The sequence below is a fragment of the Apium graveolens genome, chromosome 11 (genome assembly GCF_009905375.1).
Source record: "Apium graveolens cultivar Ventura chromosome 11, ASM990537v1, whole genome shotgun sequence".
In the NCBI taxonomy this organism is placed as follows: domain Eukaryota; kingdom Viridiplantae; phylum Streptophyta; class Magnoliopsida; order Apiales; family Apiaceae; genus Apium; species Apium graveolens.
Genome location: NC_133657.1, coordinates 199,644,991 through 199,670,767, shown reverse-complemented (window position 1 = coordinate 199,670,767; position 25,777 = coordinate 199,644,991). Strand labels below are relative to the sequence as shown.

Here is a 25,777-nt window from a genome sequence, read left to right as displayed (position 1 = left end):
CATAATCAACTCTTTTCAAAGCAATATAAACCATTTTAATTTCCAAAAATCAATTTACTGAATAAAAGTTTCAGTTCCCTTTTAATCAATTAATTAGAACCCTTGATTGGATCACTTTATATTTCCATTTCATCATATACGGGTGATCAGCCCGTATCGACCTCCATTCCGGTCTTTAAGGTACCAATTGGCATAATTTCAGCCTTAAATTGGACTAGTCCCACTAGCCTCTTACCATGACTGGACTAGTCCCACTAGCCTCTTACGTCTCAATCCAATCCATCAGGAATTCATTTGAAAAACCTTGAGTTGGAAAAAAAAACAAATAGGTTTTCTAAAATCCATTTTATCATTACCAAGCATTTGAAATCATTCGGACTCTTTCAAGTCGAAACTCATTCTTAAATCAGATTTTAAAGAAACAAGGTTCAGGGAGTGAATCAAAGATACGCAAGGAACAATTCACAAGGATTCTGTGTCAAGGATAACAAAACACTAAATTTGAAGGATTGACATTGGTTTAGGGATCAATAGGATGATCAGAGAAACAGAATATCATTAAACAGGGTTATCCAAGATAATCAATAGGTTCAATATGATTCATGGCATTATAAGTAACTTGAACAGAAAGACAGATTATCAAAGGGTGAAATCAATAGGATTATCAATAACGGGTTATTAAGAACAAGGGTACTTCAAATCAATATCAGGGTTTCATAAAGCAAGGGTTTCATATTTTAACAGTTCAATACTCTACATGGTATGAACAACATTCTCTTTATAATCGTTTACACAAGTAATTAGAGTTACTTGCCTGGATTTGCTTTCCTGAAGGTTGTACTACTGCCACCTAGTAAATCCTTTCCTTTCCTAGCCTGAATGCCCTCACGCTCCGAATCTACAATAAAAACCGAAATCTTAATCAGATTCTCAACTCTCGTTCCCGGAACGATCACTCTATACGATAACTCGATTATATCTTTGACTCGAGCATACGAATATAGCTTATACATGTAAGCACATAGCACTTAGCACATAGCACATAGCATTTTCCTTTTTTGTAGCTTTTATATCCTTATATACAATTAAAGCGTACTCGCTTAACCTTGACTATTTCTCAAATCATACTATCATAACTCTTTTACGACCATAGCTATCACTTATAGCTCTTAATAACAAACGATTTAATTTCCTTTTTCTTCTATCCCTTAAGTCGAACCATACATACAAAACACATCCACATATATTCAATTTCAACCTCATATAAACAAACACAACTAACGCAATTCACAAGGATCATTTTAGCACTTAAACTTCATCCCTTTTTAACCAAAAATCCGAATCCTACTTTCATTAAGGATCGAAATCAACACTTTTGTTTAATTATTAAAATTCGAACATACCACTTCTTAATCTTTGTCATACAATCAAAATCTCACTTAGCAATTCAATTCACTCAATTTCACCTTTTATTCCTAAGAATCAACATTCAAGAATGGATTTTAACATGCAAAGCAATACATCACATTTCCCACTTATTTTAGTTCTTAACTAGATCATTCCATTCACTTAAACATCAAATCATACAACAACTAACTTATTCAACCAACATGCATTTACTTAATCAATAATTAACCCCTTTTTATCTTATTTTCATTCGGCAAAAACATAGTTTTCAACTCAAAGACTAATCACTAACATACATTAACTGATCTTCTTTAAAACTATCATGCAATCACTTTTAGGCCACATAAATTTAGTGTTCAACAAGATTAATTCACAAAAACCGAATTCCTCTTCTTTATTTAACAAAATCCGAAGCAAAAATCCACATGCAACCTCAATTTTTGATTTTCTAAGCAACAATCATGTGCATGCATTCATTTACTTCCTAACACAATCAATGGAATCATTTAATCAAACATCCACTTGAATTTCATCAAAGAAGCAAAGCCCTTTTCTAAATTTTTCAAGAAATCTTAACATGCATGCATCATTTCAAGTTTATAAATCACAAACTTTCTATTAACAACTATCCACCATTGATTTCATTGTCGAAAACCAACTTGATCACTTTAAAAACAAAACCCATTCGGTTATATAGATAAAGACCACATGCAACCACTAAAATTAGAGTATACTTAGTTTAGAGTTCAGTTTACACATCACAACTCACCACCGGTTCACCGGAGTTCATCACCGGTGGCGGTGGCTTCACGGTGGTGCCCTCATTCGAGGGTGTCCAACCACGAAACCCCCGATTTTGTCAATTACGCAAGATAGACTAACATGCACATCTTTTCTTTCATTCATTTGCAAAGAATCAAGCTTAATAAGATGACATCAATCAACAACAAGAAGAACCATGGGGTTCTCGGGTGAACACGCACACCGAGCACACACAACACACACACACATCGGCATGCAAGCCTAATCACACACATGCACACACTTCTACCTACACATAAGTGTTTAGCAAGAAGATTTAGGGATGATTGATGAGTTTGATCAAGGAAAAAGGGAGGTATACCGAGAGAGATTGAAGAGAGAGCCGAGAGAGAGAGTTGTTCGAGAGAGAGAGAGAGTGAGAGAGAAAAAGAGGAGAGAAAAGAGTGAGTGCACGGAAAAGAAGAAGAAACTGGGGGAGGATGGAGTAATTTATACTCCACCAACACAAGGGCAAAATGGTAATCTATTAACTCCCTTTTCAATTCACATATTCTTTCTCTTTTTACTCGAATGCAACGAAATCCAAAATAAAAATATTTCTCTCTTGGAAAGTCGAGAATTATTGAAAATGACAATTTTAACACGTATGTCTCGAAATTAGCTTTTTATCCATTACTCATAATGAATTTTTGAGCGAACGGTTGATTTTATATGAATTTCGCAAACTTGCTTTAATAAATACATTTTTTTTCATAAAATCAATTTAAAAATGCAAAGATCAACAATTAAATTCACTCATTATTTTTAAAAAGTCTATAGGATCTTTACGAAGATAACAGAACAAATCCCATGTTTTTATCCTTCTCGGATGATTTTATAAAAATGCGCGAAGGTTAATTAAACCTTTACTTAAATCACGTAATTCCTTTAAAATTCACAAAATTGACACAGAACACATAGTCATGCATACAATCAAGCAATCACACATATACAGTCACATAACGACTCATGTCTGATCATAAAATTCATCCTTCTTCATTCTTTATCCTCTTTTACGCGTACCGGGTCACGTTCAGCCTGACGGCCTGACGCTCAGCGTTTTGATTACGCTTCTCAATATCTTTACCAATCAACACGTCACTTAGGACGAAATACTTTATTTACTCATTCATTCATTCAATCACATAATTCATATTTTATATTATTTAACTCCGTATTAGGACGGATTCCGTTATACCTGACGGCCCGACACCACAGCTTATTTTTTAAGCTGACTCTTTAAATTGGAACGTTTTTATCCACGCTCCTAAACTCTAGTATACAGATAAGACAAATAATCATCACTTAATCACGTAATTATAATCACATCACATAACACGCTCTTTATTTACTTAATTACGACGCAAAATTTCTCCGTCGTCACAATAGGTTTGCAATTCAGTTTACAGTAAGTGCTCGATCTTCAGAATTAAAAAATGAAGAGACTGCGTAATGGATGATCAAAATAAACACACATGGTATTGATGTAAAATCAACTTTTCTGCGTTCAGTTATGCTTGCATTCCTGGAGTTGATCTCGAACTGATCGCTCAAGCAAAAATGTGAAAATAGTAAATGAACACTGCACACATCTGCCTAGCTGCACACATGCAATTATTTGATAAGTAAAAACCTGATTAATTCAACAGTCAGTTATGATCCTTGCGTTTCTGGGTTGATCTCATACTCCTCTCCCAAGCCAAAATGAGCCATCAGTAACCAAACAATAGTTATGAGCTCCCCGCCTCTACTTAGCTGCACAGCATGAGCACTTGACCTGATATGACTTGCCGCGTATGAGAGCAGTTCTACCCACAATTTGCTTATTATTATCCATCTTGTCTCTGACGATAACTCTTTTAGCTGTTTGGCCAATAAAGATGCAGTGACCAGTATATTTCTCTCCGTTTTTACAGTAACTGGCTCGCTTTCTCCTTTGAAACTATGAATTCTTTCACAGGCCTTCAGTACGACTTCCTTCTCTTGGCTTTTTCTGTTAAAAAAAGAAAGTTTTCTCTTTCTTAGTAGAAGTGGTTCACCAGTGTCGAATAATTTGCTAACCTCAGTGCAAATATTTCGGAACTTTACTTGACCGATGCCAGAAACTGCAGACATAGTGTCAGGCTTCATGACCATGAGATAGAGCATGTAGTCTGACAGCTGCTTTGCAGTTTCGCGTTGGTCCTCGTTAGTTACAAGGTCCTGGCTGTCGTTGTAACAGAGTTCAGTAGCAATGTGCCACAGAAGAAGAATGTCATCATAGTTATATTTTTCTACAAAAGGCACAAAATTACCCAAACTTTCATTTTTGTGAAGTACCCACTCTCCTTTGGACAAACAGATTTGTTTAGCTATGTCTAAACTTTCAGCCACCTCTGATTTTATTTTAAGCTCGTTGAAAATGAAACCAGTCATGTGATCGGTTAGTGGCTGTGGTTTTACATACCAAATCCAGTTCACAAAACTAATAAGGCCAAAATCAGAATAAAACTTCTCCCTTTTTTTTGAAGGTCTATGTAAACAATACAATATCAAGTTGAATTTCGACAAAGAATCAGCCCACCTGCTATCAGTGAATTTTGGCTCGGGATGGTGATATTTATCTCCAACAAAATGAAGCAGCCAATCTAGAAACAGGCTCTTATAAATATTAACAAACACTATCAAATTAACAAACTTATCTTTCCATGAATTGCTGTTAGGGCTGTCATCAGATAGAGGCTTGAGTTTAACAACAGTCCAGTCGCAGAATAGTAGCATAAAAAATGCTATTATATCCAACCCAACTGCTCCCATAAGCAAAATGTAGGTAATCACTACATCAAGCTGAGAATAGTAATTCCTATTTACGACAAAATGGAAGAGCGCCAAGGAAGCAACAACTGCCATGAAGGAGAGAGCTCTACAGAAATAGCTGAGTTTGTGGTGCAAAAGAGGGAGCTTAGTATAAAGAACATCATAGAGATAATTTAACTCTACCTCAACTATCCAGAAAGCCTCTTTGCAAGATGTTGTAAGGAAAAACTCCCGGCTCTGGTTGCGCTCATGTATGCTGAGATCAAGATCAACAACAAGTCCTTTAAACGCTGTGAAGTATACAAAAGCATATTGCAACACTTGTAAATAGGATAAAGCACCCCTAGTCTTTCTAGTCAGAAGCCTGGCCTCTTTCTTCATAATACTGGCATTCTGATCAGATTTTGATAGCATGGAATTGAGGAAGCTATTTGCACAACCATAATACAGAGCAGCTGAACGCTCAAAGCACTTAACAATTCCACAATAAAACATAAGTAGTGTTGGGATCCTTAGTTGGTGATTAGATTTGAGAGATTCATACAAAGCATAGGCTACGACAATGCACTGTGAAGCCAAATAAAACAAGTGTCTAAGCCACAATTCATTGTCCTCGGGTGCAAAAGCAGTGATGGTGTCTGGACCGCCAATGTGTACGAGCAAGAAAGGAGCCCAGTAGATATGAAGATGATCTTCATAACAAGTGTCAGGCTCACCATCATTGCAATACTTGGAAAACAAACTTTGCCTGTTGACAATGAGTCCGAGTGCAAAAACAGCAATTATTTCTGCCAGTATATACGCTAACCAGAGAAGGGCGACAATCCATTTGTGGGATGCTAACCTTCTAAATGTTCCAGCAACAATCAAAAAAATTTGAAGGTAAAGACTAAGTAAGATGCAAACACGAATTTCCCATTCATCAAAAAATTCATTTAGCAGGACCTTGTGCATCTCCACACGTACCATATCGCCTCTGGATAAATTAGCAGGCTCTGGTTCCAGAGATGCTCAAAAATCAAGATGGTTACAAAGCATAGATTTTAAAGTTTTGTTTAGGTGTTGATTCGATTTTGAAAGTACTATGTATACATCTAGTAGACTACTCGAGCTCGATTAATTGGGATTCTCACTTCATAAAAAATAACCAGTCTCTGGTAGGCTCCCATCTTCCAGCTGGAAACTGGAAACTTGACAGACAAGGTTGAAATCAAGCAATGACTACGTAAAGTATTACTTGGGCTTCAAATTTTTACCTTTTTCCTTTATATTAAAAAATGTGATGTGTGCTGAACATGTAAAGATTCTATAAATGTACCTCAAATGTTAATGTTTCAGCTCTATCTCGTGGTTAGCTCAAGTGAAGAGATTAAGCTTGTTATGAACATATACTACAAAAAAATTAACAATGAACAAAAACATTATAGAACTAAAAATCAAGAAACCTGATGCAAAAACATAAATTCCTGTCTCCAGAAGTACAAACATAACCGAAGTTTCCTAGTCTAACATCACACATTTAACTTCATCATCAAATAAAGACCAAGAAGATCATAGTTCAATTCTTATCCAAATTTTATGAACCGTGAGTAGATGCCGGACATCGTTCCAGATCAACAAGCATAGACATGATTGTTGAACTACCATCTGAAGTGACACGGGGATTGATTTCGAAGATTCATTGGTATTTCACAATCATGATCATGTTCATAAAATTTAGGGCAAATTAGGTCCATATTCTGAGAAAAGAAAAAGATAAATCAAAGTATCATATGCCATTTTCCTTTTACAGTGAATCATCTGACACTGATGATTGGTCTTTGTCTACAAAGAAGTAAGCATTTGTCTTTGCTTCTAGCTCTCTAGTCATTTATTATGCCAACATGTGTTTATCATGTATGTGTCTTCTAGGGAGTTTATATATATATTATACTGTCTGGTTTGTTTTTGTTATACTTGTATACATAATTAATGACTTTACATGTATAAGCACAAATTCACATATTCTATATTCAATTCTGGTACACACAACAATCTATACTTTTTATTAAGGAAAAAATGTATAATTTGGTTATAAAAGTACCAAAGTACTAAAAGTATCAAATTTTGGTACTTATCTGACATAAGTTGACTTCTATTTTCTATCAACTTTGTTTTTAACATAACTCGACTTCTATTCTTTGTAAAATAACTTATATTTATATTTAATTTTAGAAAAACTATAAAATACTAACATGAATTGACTTATATTATCTATAAACTTTATTTATTAATAAATTATATTAAAAATTTATTAAGTTACGTTAAATTAAGTAAAATAACATATAACTATAAACTACTAACTGAATTGACTTATATTATCTGTAAACTTTATTTATTAATAAATTATATTAAAAATTTATTAAGTTACGTTAAATTAAGTAAAATAACATATATTTACTTTTATTTTGAAAAACTACTAACTACAAAATAAACTATTAACACGAATTGACATTTATTCTCTATAAACTTTATTTTCTTTATTTTCTGCAGTATTATTTTAGAAATAATCAAGTAATAACAAATGACTTTAGTAACATTTATTAACTTATAAACTGAAAATTATTGATTTAACGATCGCATTTGTTACTGTCCATCACAACGTTTTTATACTTTAAATAAAAAAAAATATTTTAACAGTAACAAATTTATGGCCTGTATTTAGATTATATTTAGTATTATTAAATTAAGTTTAATAACATCTATTTACTTTTAATTTGTAAATTAATTTTTATCGATAATTAAGTAATATTAAATAAACTATATTGAAAAGGCTAATTATAAGATAATTATCAAATTATATTAATTAATATTAAATTGTTTAAAGAACAGATATTTGGTTTATAAGATAGAAATACAATTCGTTTCACAAAAATAAAATTAATATGTTAGCTTTTTTTATATCAAGTAAAATAATGCAAAACTAGAATTATAGTGGAAAATTTCATAAATGATTCGATTCTTTTTAAGTACATAACTATTTTTTGCAAGTACCAATTTAATATTTGTTATTAATATATTAATTTTAATTCATGTTTCGCACGAATTATGAATAATTTCTACAAATATTAATTCGATATTTTTAATCTCGGTCCCGTGTTTCGCACGGGTTATCAACTATCTATACTAATAAGCGAAACCATGTTTAGATCCCAAATCTTGGTATTCACTAAAAAATTATATGACTATTTTTAAAATTTTATGTAATAAAATCTCAACGACAAAAATTAACTTTTAATCTCTATAAATCTTATTTTCCTTAAATTTTTATTTGTTGCTGAACATCCAAGCGTCGGTTTACTTTAAAATCATCGTATTAGTAAGTTAACATGTCATATATATAAGTAAATAATTTGGTGCATGCATAACTAAAATTATAAGGTGAAATTTTAGAGTTACACTTAACTTCGATTTTTTTAACTACATATTTTAAAAGAATTTTATATATTTTATTTAGATTTGTATTTTGCACGGATTATGAGTTTCAGTTTTATACAAATAATAATGTAATACTATTATTTTTAATTTCAGGCCTGCTTCTCACGAGTTACCAACTAGTGTATTTTGACGTATTTTGACATGAAAAACCAGGTCCTACTTATTATTAATCAAAACAATTATAAATAATACATGGATACATAACACCTACACCTCAATGATAATACATCGATACATAACACCTACACCTCAATGATGTCCCAAACTAATACAGCAAATACAATAAGCGGTCAGGTTTCGAAATTCAAGAATGAAATTTCAATATAATGGATGACCATAAGTAATTGAAACTTGATTAAAACAATACATAGAAAACTTCATAACTTGTCGAATCACGGCATGTTAATTATTTGACAGATGACAAACTTCTGCATTAGCAATCAATTATGCTTGCCTTAGTGGGTTGATCTCGTACTGATCTCCCAAGCCAAAATGAGCCATCAGTAACCAAACAATAGTTATAAGCTCACCCCCTCTGCTTAGCTGTTCGGTATGAGCACTTGACTTGATATGACTTGCTGCATATGATAGCAGTTCTACCCACAATTTGCTAATAATCAACCACTTTTTCTCTGATGGTAACAAATTTAGATCTTTGGCCAATACAGATGCAGTGAAAAGTATACTTCTATCCCTAGGTACAGCAGCCGGTTCAATTTCTCTGTTGATGCTGAGAATTGTTTCACAAGCCTTTCTTTGTAACGCTTCCGTTTCTTCCTTGCCAGACTTTCTCTTCTTCAGTTCTGGTAAATTAGTGTCAAGTAATTCGCCAACCTCAGTGCAAGTATCTCGGAACTTTATTTCGCCAATGCCAGAAATTGCCGACATCATATCAGGTTTCATGACCATAAGATAGAGCATGTAGTCTGATAGCTTCTTTGCAGTGACACATTGTTCTTTATCAGTCAGTTGATCTTGGCTGTCGTTGTAGCAGATTTCGGTAGCAATGTGCCACAGAAGAACGATATCATCATAGTTATAATTAGCAATAAAAGGAATAAAAGTAATTTGGCCTTCATTTTCAAGTACCCACTCTCCTTTGGAAGAACATATTACTTTAGCAATGGCTAAACTGTCAGCCATCTCGGCTTTCATTTTCAGTTCATCAAAAATGAAACCAGTCATATTACGAGAGACTTCTTGCGGTTTTACATACCAGATCTCATTTAGAAAGCTGAGAAGGCCAAAATAACTATAAAAATTTTCCATCCTTTTTGAATGTCTTTGTACACAATAAGATATCAAATTGAATGTCGACAAAGAATTAGCCCACCTGCTATCAGTAAATTTTGACCCATGACGAAGATTTTTAAGTCCAACAAAGCGAAGAAACCAATGTAGGAATCTACTCCTAGTCCTTATAACAAACAGTAAGAAATTAAGAAATTGATCTTTGCAAATGTTACCTTTGGGGTTTGCATTAGACAAAGGCCCGAGATTTAGAACTGTCCAGTCACAAAAAAGTAGCCCATAAAATGCGATCACCTCTAACACAACCGCTCCAATAAACAAAACTAGAGTGATTTTTCCCTCCAAATTGCCTACATAGTAAGTGCCCATCTGAGAAACATAGAGCTTTAATGCAATAACAACTGCAAGGAACGATAAACTTCGACTGCAGTAGCCAAGCTTCTGATGCAGCACCGGGAGTTTAGTGAAAAGAACATCATAAAGGTAATTCAACTCTATCTCGACTAACCTGAAAGCGGATTCACAAGATGTTTCAAGGAAAAACAACCGGCTCTGGTTCCGTTCATGGACGCTGAGAATGAGATCCACAGCAAGCTTTTTGAACACCGTGAAGTACACAAAAGCATACTGCAATGCTTGTAAATGAGATAAAGCAGCATTTCCATTTTTTACGAGCACAAGTTTGGGCTCTTTCTCCGTAATACTGGCATCCAAATCAGATTTCAAAAGCATGGAATTGCGGAAGCTCTTTGCACTTCCATAATACAGAGCAGCTGCACGCTCCACGCACTTGATAAATCCACACAACAAAATGAGTAGCGTTGGAGCCACTACTTTGTTATCAAATTGTACAGACTGGTAGAAGATATAAGTAACCACAACGCACTGTGAAGCCAGATAAATCAAATGTCTGGGCCACAGTTCATTGTCCTCGGGTGCAAAAGCAGTGATGGTGTCTGGACCGCCAAGGTGTATCAGTAAAAAAGGAGCCCAGAAAATAGGAATATCGGGTGTTGGATAGTTTTGACTAAAGGCTCCAAAGGCATTGCAATATTTCACATACAAACGTTGCTTGCTGACAGTGAGTCCGAGTGCAAAAACAGCAACAATATCTGCAAGCAAATAAGCTAACCACAGAAAACTAACAATCCATTTGCTGGATGCTAACCTTCTAAAGTTTCCACCAATATTTAAGAATATTTGAAGTGAAAGACTAAGTATGATGCAAAAGCAAAGTTCCCTTTCATCAGAAATGTCCTCGAGAAGTGCTTCCGTGATATCACCAGCAGCTGACATCTCTACCACCTTCTTGATGAATTTGAAAGCTCTTTCAAAGTGGATGGAAATTATATAATATGAAACTTTTCGTGGATGTGACCTTTTAAATGTACATGCTCCGTATGTAGTAGAAAATCAAGCTTAATTGCGTTCACTTGACATTAGACCCGATAATACTGGTATACGACACGTCAACTTAAAAATAATAGAAGTATTAAAATATTAATATCACCTTAAATAATTTAGTTTTAAACTTGGTTTCGATTAGTGCTAGATATCTCAAATTTTTTACAGAAATATTTACCAAAAATGTAGTATAACACATGCATGTCCAGTTTTAATAAAATTGTAAGATATCATTTATTTTTTTGACTGGTAATTGTACAAATGTTAAGATATCTTCGAGAAACAGAAAAACGAGCAAACTTAAGTGCAGGGCCTTCATTAGTTTTTTTTCTTTGAAGCCTCTCAAGTGAAAGGGGAAGACTTGATCAGACAAAAGAAAAAGTGGAATGACTTGGAAAAAAAGAAAAGAATAAATTCAAAATTGTAGCTTAAACAGTACCCGTAATTGGGTCGCTCTCATCTAGGTTAAGAAAAATAATAGTAATAAATAAAAATTAAAAAAATGATGTGATTATAAATATTTTATGTATAAAATAGGTATAATGAAGATAAATAATAGATGTAACTATTTTCCATATTATAAAAGTTTTAATATTTTTGGAAACTTGTAAAATATTTTAAAATTTTAGCATTTTTTATATTATAAAATTTTTAAGAGAATAAAAAATTGGTGGGGATAGAGGTGTACCGTATAACGAACTATCCTGGTTAGCAAATCTTTACTACTTTTTTTTTTTCCGACAAATTTCAGATAATAGCTTACCTCTTCTGGGTCCTTTTCCTTCTCGCTTATGTTTTACAAAATATACGACGCGGTCGATTATGAGTTACAGTCAACTTTTTAAAAATAGACATAACCGACCACCTATGGTCGGTTATGACACAGTGACATGGCAACACGTGTGTGTACACAGTGACCCCAAATTTGAGTAAAATGCCCAGGCACTTAACCGGTCATAATGTTGGTCAGTTATGAGGGTTACACTCGACCAAAGTTAATAACCGATCACGCTAAAACATACCACGGCCTATGGTCGGTTATGACACTTTTAACCGACCGTTTGGATTCTTAACCGATCGTTTTTGACAGTCGATTTTGTCCTGTTTTCTTGAAGTAATAGAAACGTTACCCTAATCTCAAGTAAAGGAAATAATTGACGAGAATCTCTCTTCCTATTCTGGAACTTTTTGTTCTTTACGAACAAACACGGAATTTTTTTTAAATATTGAAATCAAGTCGGAACAAGTCTCCAAGCTGGTAATTACAATGTGATTGTGAAATAAAATGTAATCTAAATAAATAGCTGTTTAATTTTCAGATCACTTAAAATATTGAATATTTAAATTTTTTAATCTAAAATATATTACAATAACATTTCGGAAAAACTAACATATATCAAATATGAAATGAGTAACATTAGAATTGATATTAATATAAGTGTCATATGTAGCGCAATATTCAAAACTACGAATTACTTCAATCGCTATTAGAATAACAAACACCTCTAAAATATGAATAATTTATTACGAAAGATGAACTCATCCCATATCTATGGAAGTCTTAAAATTTTCCCAACATATAAATTATTCTCAGAAAAAATAACCAAAAGTCATTGAACACATAAAAATATTAAAACATAACACACTAACATTCCAAAAATATTAACACGATTAATAACCTTATAACAAGATACCCAACAAGATTCATTCAAAAAGGATTTTTATTGAAAAAATTGATAAGTAGAAAGGAGTATGGGAGAGCGAGGGGAAGGGGGAGGAAGAACCGTGAAGAGGCTAGCACGGGAGTCTGACTCTCAAAATCTCAACTCTTTTTGTAAATATTTAAAACATGAAAAGGTTTTTATAAAAGGAAAATATAAAAAAAATCTAACTGATAAAATTAATGTCAGGAGACCCAATAAACGTTTTTAAAAATTATCCCAAATAATAATGTGTTGAGTGAAAAATTTAAATGGCGTTGTTATATTATAACGGATAATTCATATTATTAATTAACGAAAATATAACTCATATTATTTACTATTTTTCTACCAATTATAGCAAGGCACATATTATTTGAAAAAAAAAGTGGAGTTTTTTTTATTTTGTTTCGCTAGGATACCATAGGGTTCTCACTTTTTTTTTCAAAATAATCTGAAATATAATGTGACAAATGAGAAATTTTTGAAACTGACCTGGTACCAAGTAGGGTTGAACATTTGATAAACTGAACCCGAATCATTTTTTAGTTAAACGACTAAAATGATAATAAATAACTATAAAAATCGAACTGAATTTAATTCAGTTTAAAACTGAAACCGAAATAATGATTTAAGTTATTCCCGAAAATCAAAATAATAATCGGTACAGGTTTTATATGACTAAACCGAATGCTCTCCTTCCCTTTTTTCGGAAGAAAAGGAGGATCCGGACAAAATCGATGAAACGGAAGAGATCCGAGTGAATGGAAAGGAAAAAACAAAGGATGAATTCCACTTTACAGAGACACGCTATAACAATAGCCCAGTTTATAAAGGCCTCTTCTGGTTTGAAAAACCTCTTCTGACCTTTCTTTTCGATTATAAACGATGGAATCGCCCATTACGAAACGTGACAAATGAGTCTTTTCTCGAGGAGTATCATTAAACGCTATTACATCCACTCAAAATTGATTTGCATTATGTTATCAAAGTGTATCATCATAGATAATTGGTATCCGCGAACAAAGTATTGGTGTAATAGTTGAACTCTTGTACCTACTTGCGGGAGATCAGGAGTTCGACTATGTGCGTGTGTGTAATCAATTAGCAAAAAAAACTTGGTATCCATGTACGAATCACGATCTAGATTAAAATAAAAATAGCAAATACTATTGAATTTATTAAATCAGCTATTGCAAGTATTTGATAGTGTATAATAAATATACATTATTTTATTTTATCCGGTCATCGAGATTTTTCTTGGGAGTTAATGGGAAGGAATTTAATAAATTGTACCCAAGTAAAATTATTGAAATTAAATTATAAATAATTATTCGGTTTGTCTAGTGTGTGCACATGGGTACATGTTAAGAAAATGTGATACATGAGTTGTAAAAATTTGATTGGTGGGGATTTTTGTGCATGCAGGGGGTCCATTTTTATTAATAAGCTCTCCACCAATCAAATTTTTACAACTCATTTATCAAACTTTCTTAGCATGTGCCCATGGACACACACTGGAAAAATCCATAATTATTTTATCATTATTTAGCTGTTGATAATTAAACCATGTCGAAATCAATCATGGTTAGTTATTTTAATATTTTGTATAATTTCGTAGTTGCAGGAAATCGAATCCGAATTTAGTGTGAGATTAGCTAAGTCAAGTAACAAAATTTGATACTTCTGATATTTGATATTTGATATTTGGTACTAGTATGTTACATTTAAATGGTGTTTATGTTATAAATAAAGAGTATGGACGTACCTTGATAATGTTAAATATTGATGTATGATCTTTATGATCATTTACTTTCTCTATATTTTAGTCTATTTTACATGTAATTGGATTGCGATTTAAATAGTTTTCATGTTTTATTGTAGGAAAAAAGGGGATTCTTATAATAGAAGGAGTGTAACTGAAATTGTAAAATTTGAAGTAGCTTCTAGCAAAATTCAAATTTTCGGGATAGCTTGCGCGGTGCTCACTGTTTTGCCTATAACCGGAGCTCCCGACATCGAAGTGAAGTGATTCAGGAACCGTTGGAAAGATTACGAGAAAACCTTTAATTAAAGTATGGTCTCAGATTTTATTAACATTCCAAACTTCCCAGAAAAAGGCCAGAAGCAGGCAGTCCAGATTTTTAATTTGCGAATTCTACTTCATGTAGGATACTTATTATATTGTTATTAAATAATTAAAATATTAAAATATTTAGATATAGGGAAGTTAGTTTAGGATAATAATAGATTAAAAAAAATATTACACATGCACGCGACTTGGGTGAAGAATATTTACACAAAAAAACAGAGAGAATCATGAGAGAAAGAAGGTAGGGAAACATTCAAGAGGAGAATTGGAGGAGTAATGTAATATCTGAGATATATCGTGTAATTATTTTGGTTAATAAATAAATATTATGCATGTTAAGTATGTATTCTGTGAATTATTTGTTAAGTGGTATATGTGTTTGGGTGATTAAAAATAATATAAATTGAGTATTTTAATTTTTATATGTTCAAAATAAAATATAGATAATTGTCATATTTTTCTATTAATTTTTATGTTGATTTATGATTTTATAGAAAATTTATGGATTTAATAAATTTTTTTTCCAACTATTTTTATATCATTTTATGTAATCGGGAACCAGCCGAATTCACCCGTTTTTACATTTTTATAACCCGAAACTCTTCCGAGAACTCCTTCCTAACCTAGTTGCGATATTCCGAGCATTTTCCATGTTTTGACTTTTTCGATCCGGCGTACGGTTTGTCCTGTGCGGGTCCCGACGCAATATTTTCGATACAAAATTTGTTTCGGTAAATCAAGAAAACTCATATTTTCGATAAACGGGATCTTTTTATTAAAATATTATAATTATCACCTCGTAATACGTGTGTAACCAGGCGCTGAGACCAAGACCGCAGTACAAATTGTACAAATTTAGATAATTATCCCGAAACCGGTACCGTTTAGGATCTGTTTTTATAAATAAACGTACTGTTTTATATCCGGTATGATCAAATGGGATACCAATATTCCGTAAATATAAATAGCCCTTACCGTATTTTATTTTGTACAGAAAATCATTTACAGCCAGTAATTATATAATTTTACAGAGAAAACACCTATATTCATATAACCTTTCAAGAATCAAACTACAATTTCAAGGTGTTAGTGATTTCTGTTTGAGAAGCTTGAGTAACCAAAACGAAGGGTTTGAGGTGTTCTTTCAGATTCTACAAGTTTCAGAACTGCAGAAATCAAGGTTTGTTTTCTATATTTTTATTTATTTTTGAATTATTTTGATTAAAATTATGAATTTTTGTTCTAGTGATTGTTTGAATGATTTGATGATTGGATGTTGTAGAGCTTTTCTTCCTGATGATTTTGATATATTATATGACTGATTTGGTGTGACAATAACATATTCAAAATTGAGTTTAATTTTTGAATTTTGAAATTAGGGTTTATAACCCGTATGAATGTTTTTTTTTTATCGTAGGTAACCCGCAGCCGCTACCATTCGGGTGCGCACTGGGTAAACCCTACGGGCTCACGTAATAGCCTGCAAACCACGTGAACCAAGGTAAACCGCATTTAAGCGACAGGCTCTGACTCAAGAGGCATAACCATAAATTCTCCTCCCGTGGGATTCGAACCTGTGACCAAGAAGATAGTTATCCCCTCTTTAACCAGTTGAGCCAACCCTTGCGGGCAACCCGTATGAATGTTCTTAATTGAAATTTGGGGTTTTTTGTTCTAGGGGTTATTTAGATGTTTTTGTTGATTTTATCGTGTTCCTTGTTAAATTTGCAATCGATTCATGTATATTACAACAACTCACGATTCCTGGTTTGCTTAAATCGAAGTAAACAAAGTTCGCCGGAACCGGCGAACTTCTCGGCAATTTTCCGGCCAGTTCTGGGGTTGTAAAAATGATTTGATTGTTGGGTTATATTCCTGGTGAGTAGTAGATGATATCTGGAGGTGGTGGTGGTGTGAGGATGCCGGAGACGAGTTCTCCGGCGAACCCGTCGTTTTCCAGCGGGCTAAACTGCAAAAATTGCAGTTTAGTCCCTGAACTTTTGGGGACGATGAAGTTCACTCCCTGAACTTTCCAGAGTTTGCAGAAATTGGATTCCTGTTTTAAAATATTTAATAATCACATTTTCTATTTATTTTAATTGTAGAAATTCGTTTTTAATTATTAAAATTCTAAAAATTATTATTTTAATTCCAAAAATTATTTTTAATTCAAAAATAAATTTGAATTAATTAGTTAATTAATTTTAGTTTATAATTAATTAGTTAATTGGTCAATTAATTCAAAAATTAATTGATTAATTGATTTAATTAATTATTAATTTACTTTAATTAATTATTTAATTAGATTAAATTATTTATCTCTGATTTAAAAATTCTGAAAAATAGTTTCGATCTTTAAAATATTATAAAATTATTTTCAAAGCTCGATAATTATTATAAAATTATTTTGAAGCCAGATTCGGCCAACCGAACCCTGTTTATTGTTTAAAAATGGTTCAACGACCCGTTTAAATTCCGAAAAATATTTAAAAATCCATATTAGGTATCTGAAAAATCCTTTTAACATCAAACCTTCTTTGAAAAGTATTTTCAATCAAACATCTTACGTGCTATGTGTTATATGTGCATTGATTAACATGTTAAATGCATATGTGTACGTTGTATGACTGCTTTGATCGTATCTTTCAATCCGTAAATTAGATTTGGGTAAAACAAAGGGTAGATAGAAGCTTATATCGAGTAGAATCATATGAGTTGGGTATTGATAGATGCTTATGCTATGTGAGCAGAAGAGGCAAGGCGTAGGAAAGGGAAGTAAGTAATAAGAAGTGTGGTTGAAAGCTAGTAGAGTGTAGCAAGCTAATACAAGGCAAGTGTTCTGAACTTTCTCGAGATATACAGTGAATAGTTGATAGTTCTGTTTTATATTGCAAGTGCTTTGAAGCACTGAACCCTAAACCTTGATTCCAGTTATTGATCTTTGAGCTGTAAACCTTATTCTTTCTGAACCATTGATTATTGAACACCCGAATACGAACCAAAGATATACGATACTACTCCACAAATACATACAAACTAAATACTGAACTCTGAACCAGGATTACTTACAAACTCAAACCATTGTACCTTATACATTGAAAGACAAAATCCTTGTAGCTCTAAAACTTTGATTCTTTTGTTATCCAATTCTTTCACCACCTGATAGCTATTCTTTGTAATTGCCATATTGTTTCCTTGTGAAGATTGAAACCATCTCGTTATTGGAAATCCAATGTTGTTTATGATTTTGTTTATTGCTTTACATTGTTTATTCTGTTATTGTGATAGAATTGGATTTTTTTCTAAAATTGTGGACCAGATTCGTGGTCAGACCAGATTGGTGGTCAAGTTAGGCCAATGTGTGCCTTGGATCCAGTAATTAGAGCAGAGCTGTGTGCCTTGCTCGGGGTTAGTGCGTGACTGATCAGCAGCCTAACCTTCGATTTTAAAATGAAAATCTAATATCCAATTCTAAATCATTATTCATTGTTCACTTGATACCTTAACTCATTTCACTTGATCACTATTTATTCTCAGTATTGTCAATATGACTTGCTGAGCTGGTTAGCTCATTTGTGCGATTTTGTTTATACTCTTTTCTAGTTAAGAAGGAACCGGTTGGTAGCGAGGATCCCCAATCCAGTACAAGAGCTAGGATTCCAGGTTGATCGGAATAAGCTAGCTAGCGGCTTTTGGAATAGTTTAAGTTTGTGTAGTTTGTAATAATGTTTAATATTTAGTTGTAAGTTTATATAGTTGGGATTTGGGCGTTTGTAATATAAGTGTGTGTGTGTGGCTTGTGTGCATACTTTAACCTGTTGCGATCCGTGGTAGTTGGTAAGTAGGGTCATTGTATATTATTATCTTTATTATTGTTATAAGCAGGTTATAAATAAGGTGTGTGTGTGGACCCCAAACTTCTGACCCGGGTTTGGAGGACGCCACAGGTTTGGTATCAGAGCTACAGGTTATAAGTCACTGACATAAGCCTAGATTGACCGGAATGGGTAGAGGGTTATGATTAGAAGTAAGTAGAAAGATAGAACGTCGAGAGGTTGAGTGCAACGGTATAACATGTATTAGTATGATTCGCGTTGTGGTTCGAGATTCTTATTTTGCGATATGATTTCAGATAGCAACGATGGCCGACTCTTTCATCCCAGTACCAGCTGACCACTCTAAGCCCTCAGTTGGAGGACCATCTTCAGATCCACGTCCTGTTGTTCCACCAGTGTTGGCTATTCTACCCCCAGCTGTGTTGCAGCCCGTACCACTACAGGCCATTCCACCCCCGGGTATTAGGCCACCCATCAGAGGACCCCCACCTGCTGATTCAGATTCTACTGGGAATTCAGTTGCGGGTGCCCCATTCCAGTCTACACTACTTCATGTTCCTTATTACCGGTATGAGGCTCTTCTTCTGGAGCGTGATTCCCTGTTGGCACATATTCAAGAGCTGCAGCATATAATCAGGACAACAGATGTTGATCGTAGTGTGAGAGAGCTTCGAGAGGAAATTCATGTGACACAGAGGATTCTTGAGGCTAGACTGCATGGAGCTACATGTGAGTATGCAGGCCCCGATGCTCTTATGAGATGGGCCAGAGAGGTGATGGAGGATCTCGAGAAGCTTGGTGGACCAGAGTTTCCTTGGAGTTAGAGACAGAGATGCAGAGACAGAGATGTTGAGCCAGAATTGTGGTGGTTTTATTATGTACAGTAGTGTGTAGTGTGTATCAGTAGACTTTTGGTTATATTTATAGACTAGATCTGCTGACTAGTGAGTATGTTTGATGTACCCTTTTACTTTTACTTTTGAAGCGTTTTTACGCTTGTACTACCTAAAACTTTTGATCTATATATATCAGTACCTTTTCCTTTCCAGCATTGTCATTTACATTACTGCACCTGTTTTATCTTACTTTACTTATTGCACCAGTTATACCTCTTGTGATACCATGTACCCTAACCCCTTAACTGTTTACATTCTGTAAAGAAGCATGCAATTTACTTAGTTCAACTGTTATAACTATTTTCAAAAAGAGATATTTTTGTTTTACAAACGTTTTCTTTTATGCAAAGAATTTGATTTAAAGGCTAAATAAGTTGTTTGATTCTTAACAGAAAATGCCTCCCAGAAGAAATAACCGCTCCAACACCCAGAATGAAGAAACCAACAACAATAACCAAGATAATACCAACCAGAATGCAAAACAAGGACCTATAGACCCAGCAGTATCTTGGTTGTTTTCATATCTTGGCTCAACAAACAGTTCACCTAACTCAACAACAACAAAGACAGACCAACCCCCAGGTAACTTTCAAAACTTTTCAAGCAGTGAACCCACCAGAATTCAAGGGTTCTTTAGATCCAATCGAAGCGAATGTTTGGTTAAAGGAAATAGAGAAATAGAGAAGTCATTTGCCTTAGTTAAAGTAAAGGAGGAACAGAAGGTTGAGTTTGCAAGTTATTATTTGAAGAATGAGGCCACCTATTGGTGGGAAACTGTGAAGACATTAGAAGGTACAAATGTTATTACTTGGGAGAGATTCAGGGAGTTGTTTTTAGAAAAATATTTTCCCCAATTTGTTGAGGATCAGATGGGGCTGAAGTTTATGGAGCTAAAGCAAGGAAATATGTCGGTAGCTGATTATGAAAGTAAGTTTGAAGAATTTTCAAGGTATGTGTCGTCATATGTGGATACTGACAGGATGAAAGCTAAGAGATTTCAGCAAGGTCTGAAGCCATGGATCAGAGGAAAGATAGCCATATTTGAATTGGATACCTATGCAGGAGTTGTACAGAAAGTCATGATTGCAGAAATAGAGAGTGAGATGTCACAGAAGGAGAAGGAAAGCAAGAAAAGGAAGTTTGAAGGGAATAAAGGGCAGTCACAACCAGGGAAGTTTCCAAATTTTAAGAAGGGCAAGTTTTAGCCAGGAAGGAATTCTAATTTCAGGAAGTAGAATGCAGGCGACGGAGGTCAAGGCAACCGTCCAGCCAATGTGAATCAGCCAAATATGTTGAGGCTAACTTTTCCAGATTGTCAAGTATGTGGGAAGAAGCACGGAGGAGTTTGTAATAAGTTGAGTGTGGTTTGTTTCAAGTGTAATCAGAAAGGGCATTATTCAAGGGAGTGCCACAACCAGCCAGCAAGAGATCAAGTGAACAAGGACCAGCCTACCTGGAATTCAACAGTTAAGGTTTCAGCCATTGGATTTACATGCTTTAAATGTGGGAAGCCAGGACATATAGCCAGGGATTGCAAGACACCAGCCCCAGTCAGTAATGCATTGCCGATTATGGGATCTACTCCAGTAGTGAATGAAACTCCAAGGGCTAGAGTTTTTGATATGTCTGTGAAAGACGCTATCCAGGATACTGATGTTGTGGAATGTATGCTTAATGTGAATTCTTTATGTGCCAAAGTGTTAATAGATTCGGGGCCAACTCGATCGTTTATTTCTCAAGATTTTGTTAGTAAGTTAAATTGTCCAGTTGAGTATCTAAATGAAATAATGACTGTGGAATTGGAAAATCAAGAACGTGTATCTGTTAATCAAGTTTGTGTGAATTGTGAAATTGAGATTTCTTGTAATAAGTTCTGTGTGGATTTGATACCATTTAAGCTAGGAGAGTTTGACGTTATCTTAGGAATGGATTGGTTATCTAAGCACGATGCCCAGATAGACTGTCGTAACAAGAAGGTAATTGTAAAGATGCCAGACGAAAGGATAGTAACGTTTAAGGGCCATAAGCAAGCAAAGAAGTTCTTAACGATAATCCAAGCTAAAAGGTTGCTACGACAAGGATGCGAGCATTTCATTGTATTTGTAATTGATAGAAGTCAGGAGCTAGCAAAACTTGAAGATATTCCGCTAGTCAATGAATTTCCAGACGTGTTTCCCGATGAGTTACTAGGACTTCCTCCATACAGAGAAATTGAGTTTGCAATCGACTTAACACCTGGAACGGAACCAGTATCCAAGGCCCCGTAGAGAATGGTGCCCGTTGAAATGAAGGAATTAGCAAAGCAATTGCAAGAGTTGTTAGAGAAAGGAGTAATCAGACCCAGTGTATCCCCGTGGGGTGCACCGATATTATTTGTCAAGAAAAAAGATGGGAGTATGAGACTGTACATCGACTATCGAGAGCTCAATAAGCTTAAAATCAAGAACAAGTATCCGTTACCTCGAATTGATGATTTGTTTGACCAGCTAAAAGGAGCCAAGTACTTCTCCATGTTAGGTCACACACACACTGTAGAAGGGGGTTGAATACAGTGTATAGCACAATCAAATCGATTTAAAGAACACGGATAACAAAACACTGATCTTATTTAATTCAATAATCTCTGTTACAATATGAAACTGTATCCTCTCAGTGATGAATGAATATCACGAGAGCTGCTAGGGTTACAAAGAATAATATGCTCGATATTGATAACACTTCTAGTGTAAACCCTATGTCTGTGTTTATATAGTACACAGCTACAAGATCTTCTAATTGATATGGAATATAATTCTGCTTCCTAAAATATATCAATCAGATATCTTTTCTTCCAAGTCTTCTATTCGTAATAGAATTCTTCTCCATGCATATATCTTCTTATGTTTGTCTTGATCTTCTTTCCTTTCAATCAGCCTTTCCTTTCATGTTCGTCCATCAGCACTTAAGTTCTGATATCCATCTTTTGATTATTATCTCCTGATAATTTAAGTACTGATATCCTTAAGTTCTGACTCCAGTAAATGCCGATTTTAAGTTAAGTGTTGATCTTCCTTTCTAAGTAAGATCTGTAAGACTAAACATGAAACACATAAAACATGACATTATCAAATATATCTAACAATCTTCCCCAACTTGTAAATTAAACTAATGTACAAGTTCAATAGATATTTGATGATGTCAAAAATATTTAAGTACAAATGCATGAGAATTTAACTAGATAACTACAACTTACAGTCCTTAAAGCTTTACCAACTTTAACTTCTGATAACAACTTCAGTCTGTATACAAATCAGAATCTGAGTAGTTGTAGATCTCTAACTTGGCTTCAAACATTTCAGTCTATGATCTCTTGAATGTCAGGAGTTGATCTGAGATAATTCTTCAAAAGACATTTCTCAGCATATCTAAGTTCATCAATCATCCTCCTTTTAAAATCCTTTAATTCAACTGTATCTTCACCTGTCTGAAAGATAGCAACTCTGAGATCATTTATCTTCGCCTTTCTTATATCCTGATCCAGACTGATAACATAGGCTTTATCAGACTCTAAATTGAATTCCAGTCCTTTAATAACAAGAAATGTATTGATCTTTACGGTATTAGACTTCATCTTAACAATATCTCCTCTGTGATTTCTGTACTTAGGACAATAAGAGTTTTCAGATTTTACAGAATAGAGTTTCTTCTGCCTTTCAATTTGAGACTTCAAATACTGTGCAACACCATCTGTAAATCTGTTCTTCACCTGAAGTAAAAATAGTACATGTTCTAATTCCTCATAATACTTCAGTGGTATATCTCTTTGCCTAATCTGGTATACCCTTCCATCAGTCATGAAGTACAGCATGACATATTCATTCAGGAATGTATGATAAACTATTTGTACAAATTACAGAAAATTCAATCTTTCAGGAGTTGCTCCTACCCCTGGTTCACTTAAGGAAGTTGGATCATTGGTAGTGTTGCTTACTCTTTTCTCTCTGTAACTACCCAATCCAGATTTGTCTCTAGCTTCCTTTCCTGTAACAACCCTTGCTTCAAAACCACCACTTGCAGTCTTCAAAGGTTTAATCTGTGTAGCTTTTGTGTAACCTGGTAGGAGACTTGAAATAGGTTTAACATGAGCAGCGTCAGAGGTTAACTTCCCTTTTATCTTATCTTCTGATATCAAGCCAACTTGAGCAATGCCAGAGGTTGCTTGCTTCATTGTTATATCAGAAGTTACTAAGTCCTGATTTTGAACAACTTGAGCCATGTCAGAGGTTGTTTGAGAATTTTTCTTTTTCCTCAAAATCAGACTAGCATCTTCATCAGATTTTGCTTCAAGATCCATAGCTGGCATAAATACCTTTACAGGTTCATCAACTTTACCCTTGCCTTTAAACTTTGGATCATACTCCACTTGTGATTTAGCTTTAGATGCTTCAGAAACTGTCTTCTCCATAATCACAATTCCTTTAACCTGTGGAGTTTTCTTTTGTGTTGCAGAAGCTTTAGACTCAGATTTTGACTTATTAATTTCAGCTTTCGGTCTAGCTTTTTCTTCTTTCAGGCTTTCAATATCCATGCCTGGATTTTCCTTTAGAAACATCCTTTTAGACATATCTTCATCAAGTTCCAGATGTTCACCAGAACTTATCCTTTTACCAGTATCAGAACTTCTTCTTTTCCCATCATCAGAACTTGTTCCTTGACTTGTAATTATATCTTTACTTGATGAAAAATCTTTACCTCGACCATGACCTCTACCCAGATCAGGATTTCCCTGGTCATCACTTTCTTCATCCTTTCCTTTTAGTGGCTTGACTGTCTTGCATTTGGACTTAACTACTTTCTCCCCCTTTTTGGCATCAGCATGTAACAGAAGAGAGACAAGTAATTCCACAAAGGATTGGATCTCATTGAGTTGAGATTGCTGAGAAGCCTGATTTTGTAAGATTTCAGTAATGGCAACTTGTTGCTTCTCTTGAGTTTTCTCAATATACTCAATTCTATCAAAGACAGGTTTGAAGAAAGTTTTCTTTTCAAGCTTCTTAACTGTTTCTTGCTTGAGCAATTCCTCTTGAATTTTGTGTAGCTCTGCATGAGTAGTTGAATGTAGACCTTGCAGATGTCTAGTACCCAATGCAGTGACTCTAAGCTGTGTTTTGAAATCATCATTAATAAACATCTCATCAGCTTTTTCCAAGTGCTCAGCAAGAATCTTTTCTGATGGAACAAAAGTAACTGTGTTCCATTCCTTAGTCCACTCCTTTCCTCTAGGAGTTTCACTTCAAGGTACTGGTGCTTCTCCTCGAACAAACTTCCTGACAAGATCAGCTTTAGAAATAGTCTGTTGAGGTGCATGTCCTGAGGGACCAGCTGCATTAACATCAACATTTGCAGCATCACCAGTATCATCAGCATTTGCAGCATCAGAACTTTCAGAATCAGCATCTTCTGATAAAGGAATAGTATGAGATGCAATTGAAGCGTCAACATCAGCTTCTAAGTGCTGATCTGCTGCTAAATTCTGATCAACATCCAAATTCTGATGCTTACCTAAAGTCTGATCTTCAGCATCAAGAGTCATAGTAGGTGAAGTAGGCAATTCTGAATGTGTAGTAGCATCAGGATTTGAAGTTGTGGACGGATTGAATGCTGTTGGAGCTTCTAAGTAGAGAATTTCAAGCACAACCAGGTTGTGAATATCTATTTCAACACTTGTGCCTGGGTCTTCAGGAGATACATTAACATGTACAGGAGATACAAATGGTGTTTATACCTTTTCTATAGCAGCTTCAGGAATTGGTGAGAAGGGAATTCGAGAGTCAGTGGCTGCAGCAAGTTCTGGTTCTTCTGAGATCAGAGATTCCTGACCTCCTTCCTTAGCTGTTGCTTCCTCATCATCTGAAACTGGTCTTTTTACTCTCTGTTTCTTATATATCTTTGAAGGTGTGAATTCCTTTGGAGGTTCAGCAAAAGTCATTCTTCTAAGCCGTTTGAGAAGCTTAGATCCCCCAATTTGAGAATTCTTCTGAGAAGGAACCTTCTCAGCTTCTTTGACAATAGGTTCTGAGACTGGAACCTGTTCTTCATCATCTGACTCATCTCTCAAATGAATCTTCCTTCTCTTCT

At 34.4% G+C, this 25,777-nt stretch overlaps 2 protein-coding genes across 2 annotated transcripts; both read right to left on the bottom strand.

Moving 5' to 3' along the window:
- Positions 1 to 3,542: 3,542 nt before the first annotated feature.
- Positions 3,543 to 6,205, bottom strand: LOC141696789 (uncharacterized). The gene has a single exon (XM_074500915.1). The coding sequence runs from the start codon at positions 5,971 to 5,973 to the stop codon at positions 3,862 to 3,864; it is 2,112 nt and encodes a 703-aa protein (XP_074357016.1). The 5' UTR covers positions 5,974 to 6,205; the 3' UTR covers positions 3,543 to 3,861.
- Positions 6,206 to 8,630: 2,425 nt separating this feature from the next.
- Positions 8,631 to 11,064, bottom strand: LOC141696823 (uncharacterized). The gene has a single exon (XM_074500949.1). It carries the CDS (start codon positions 11,026 to 11,028, stop codon positions 8,926 to 8,928), a length of 2,103 nt encoding a protein of 700 aa, XP_074357050.1. The 5' UTR covers positions 11,029 to 11,064; the 3' UTR covers positions 8,631 to 8,925.
- Between the last annotated feature and the right edge of the window lie 14,713 nt (positions 11,065 to 25,777).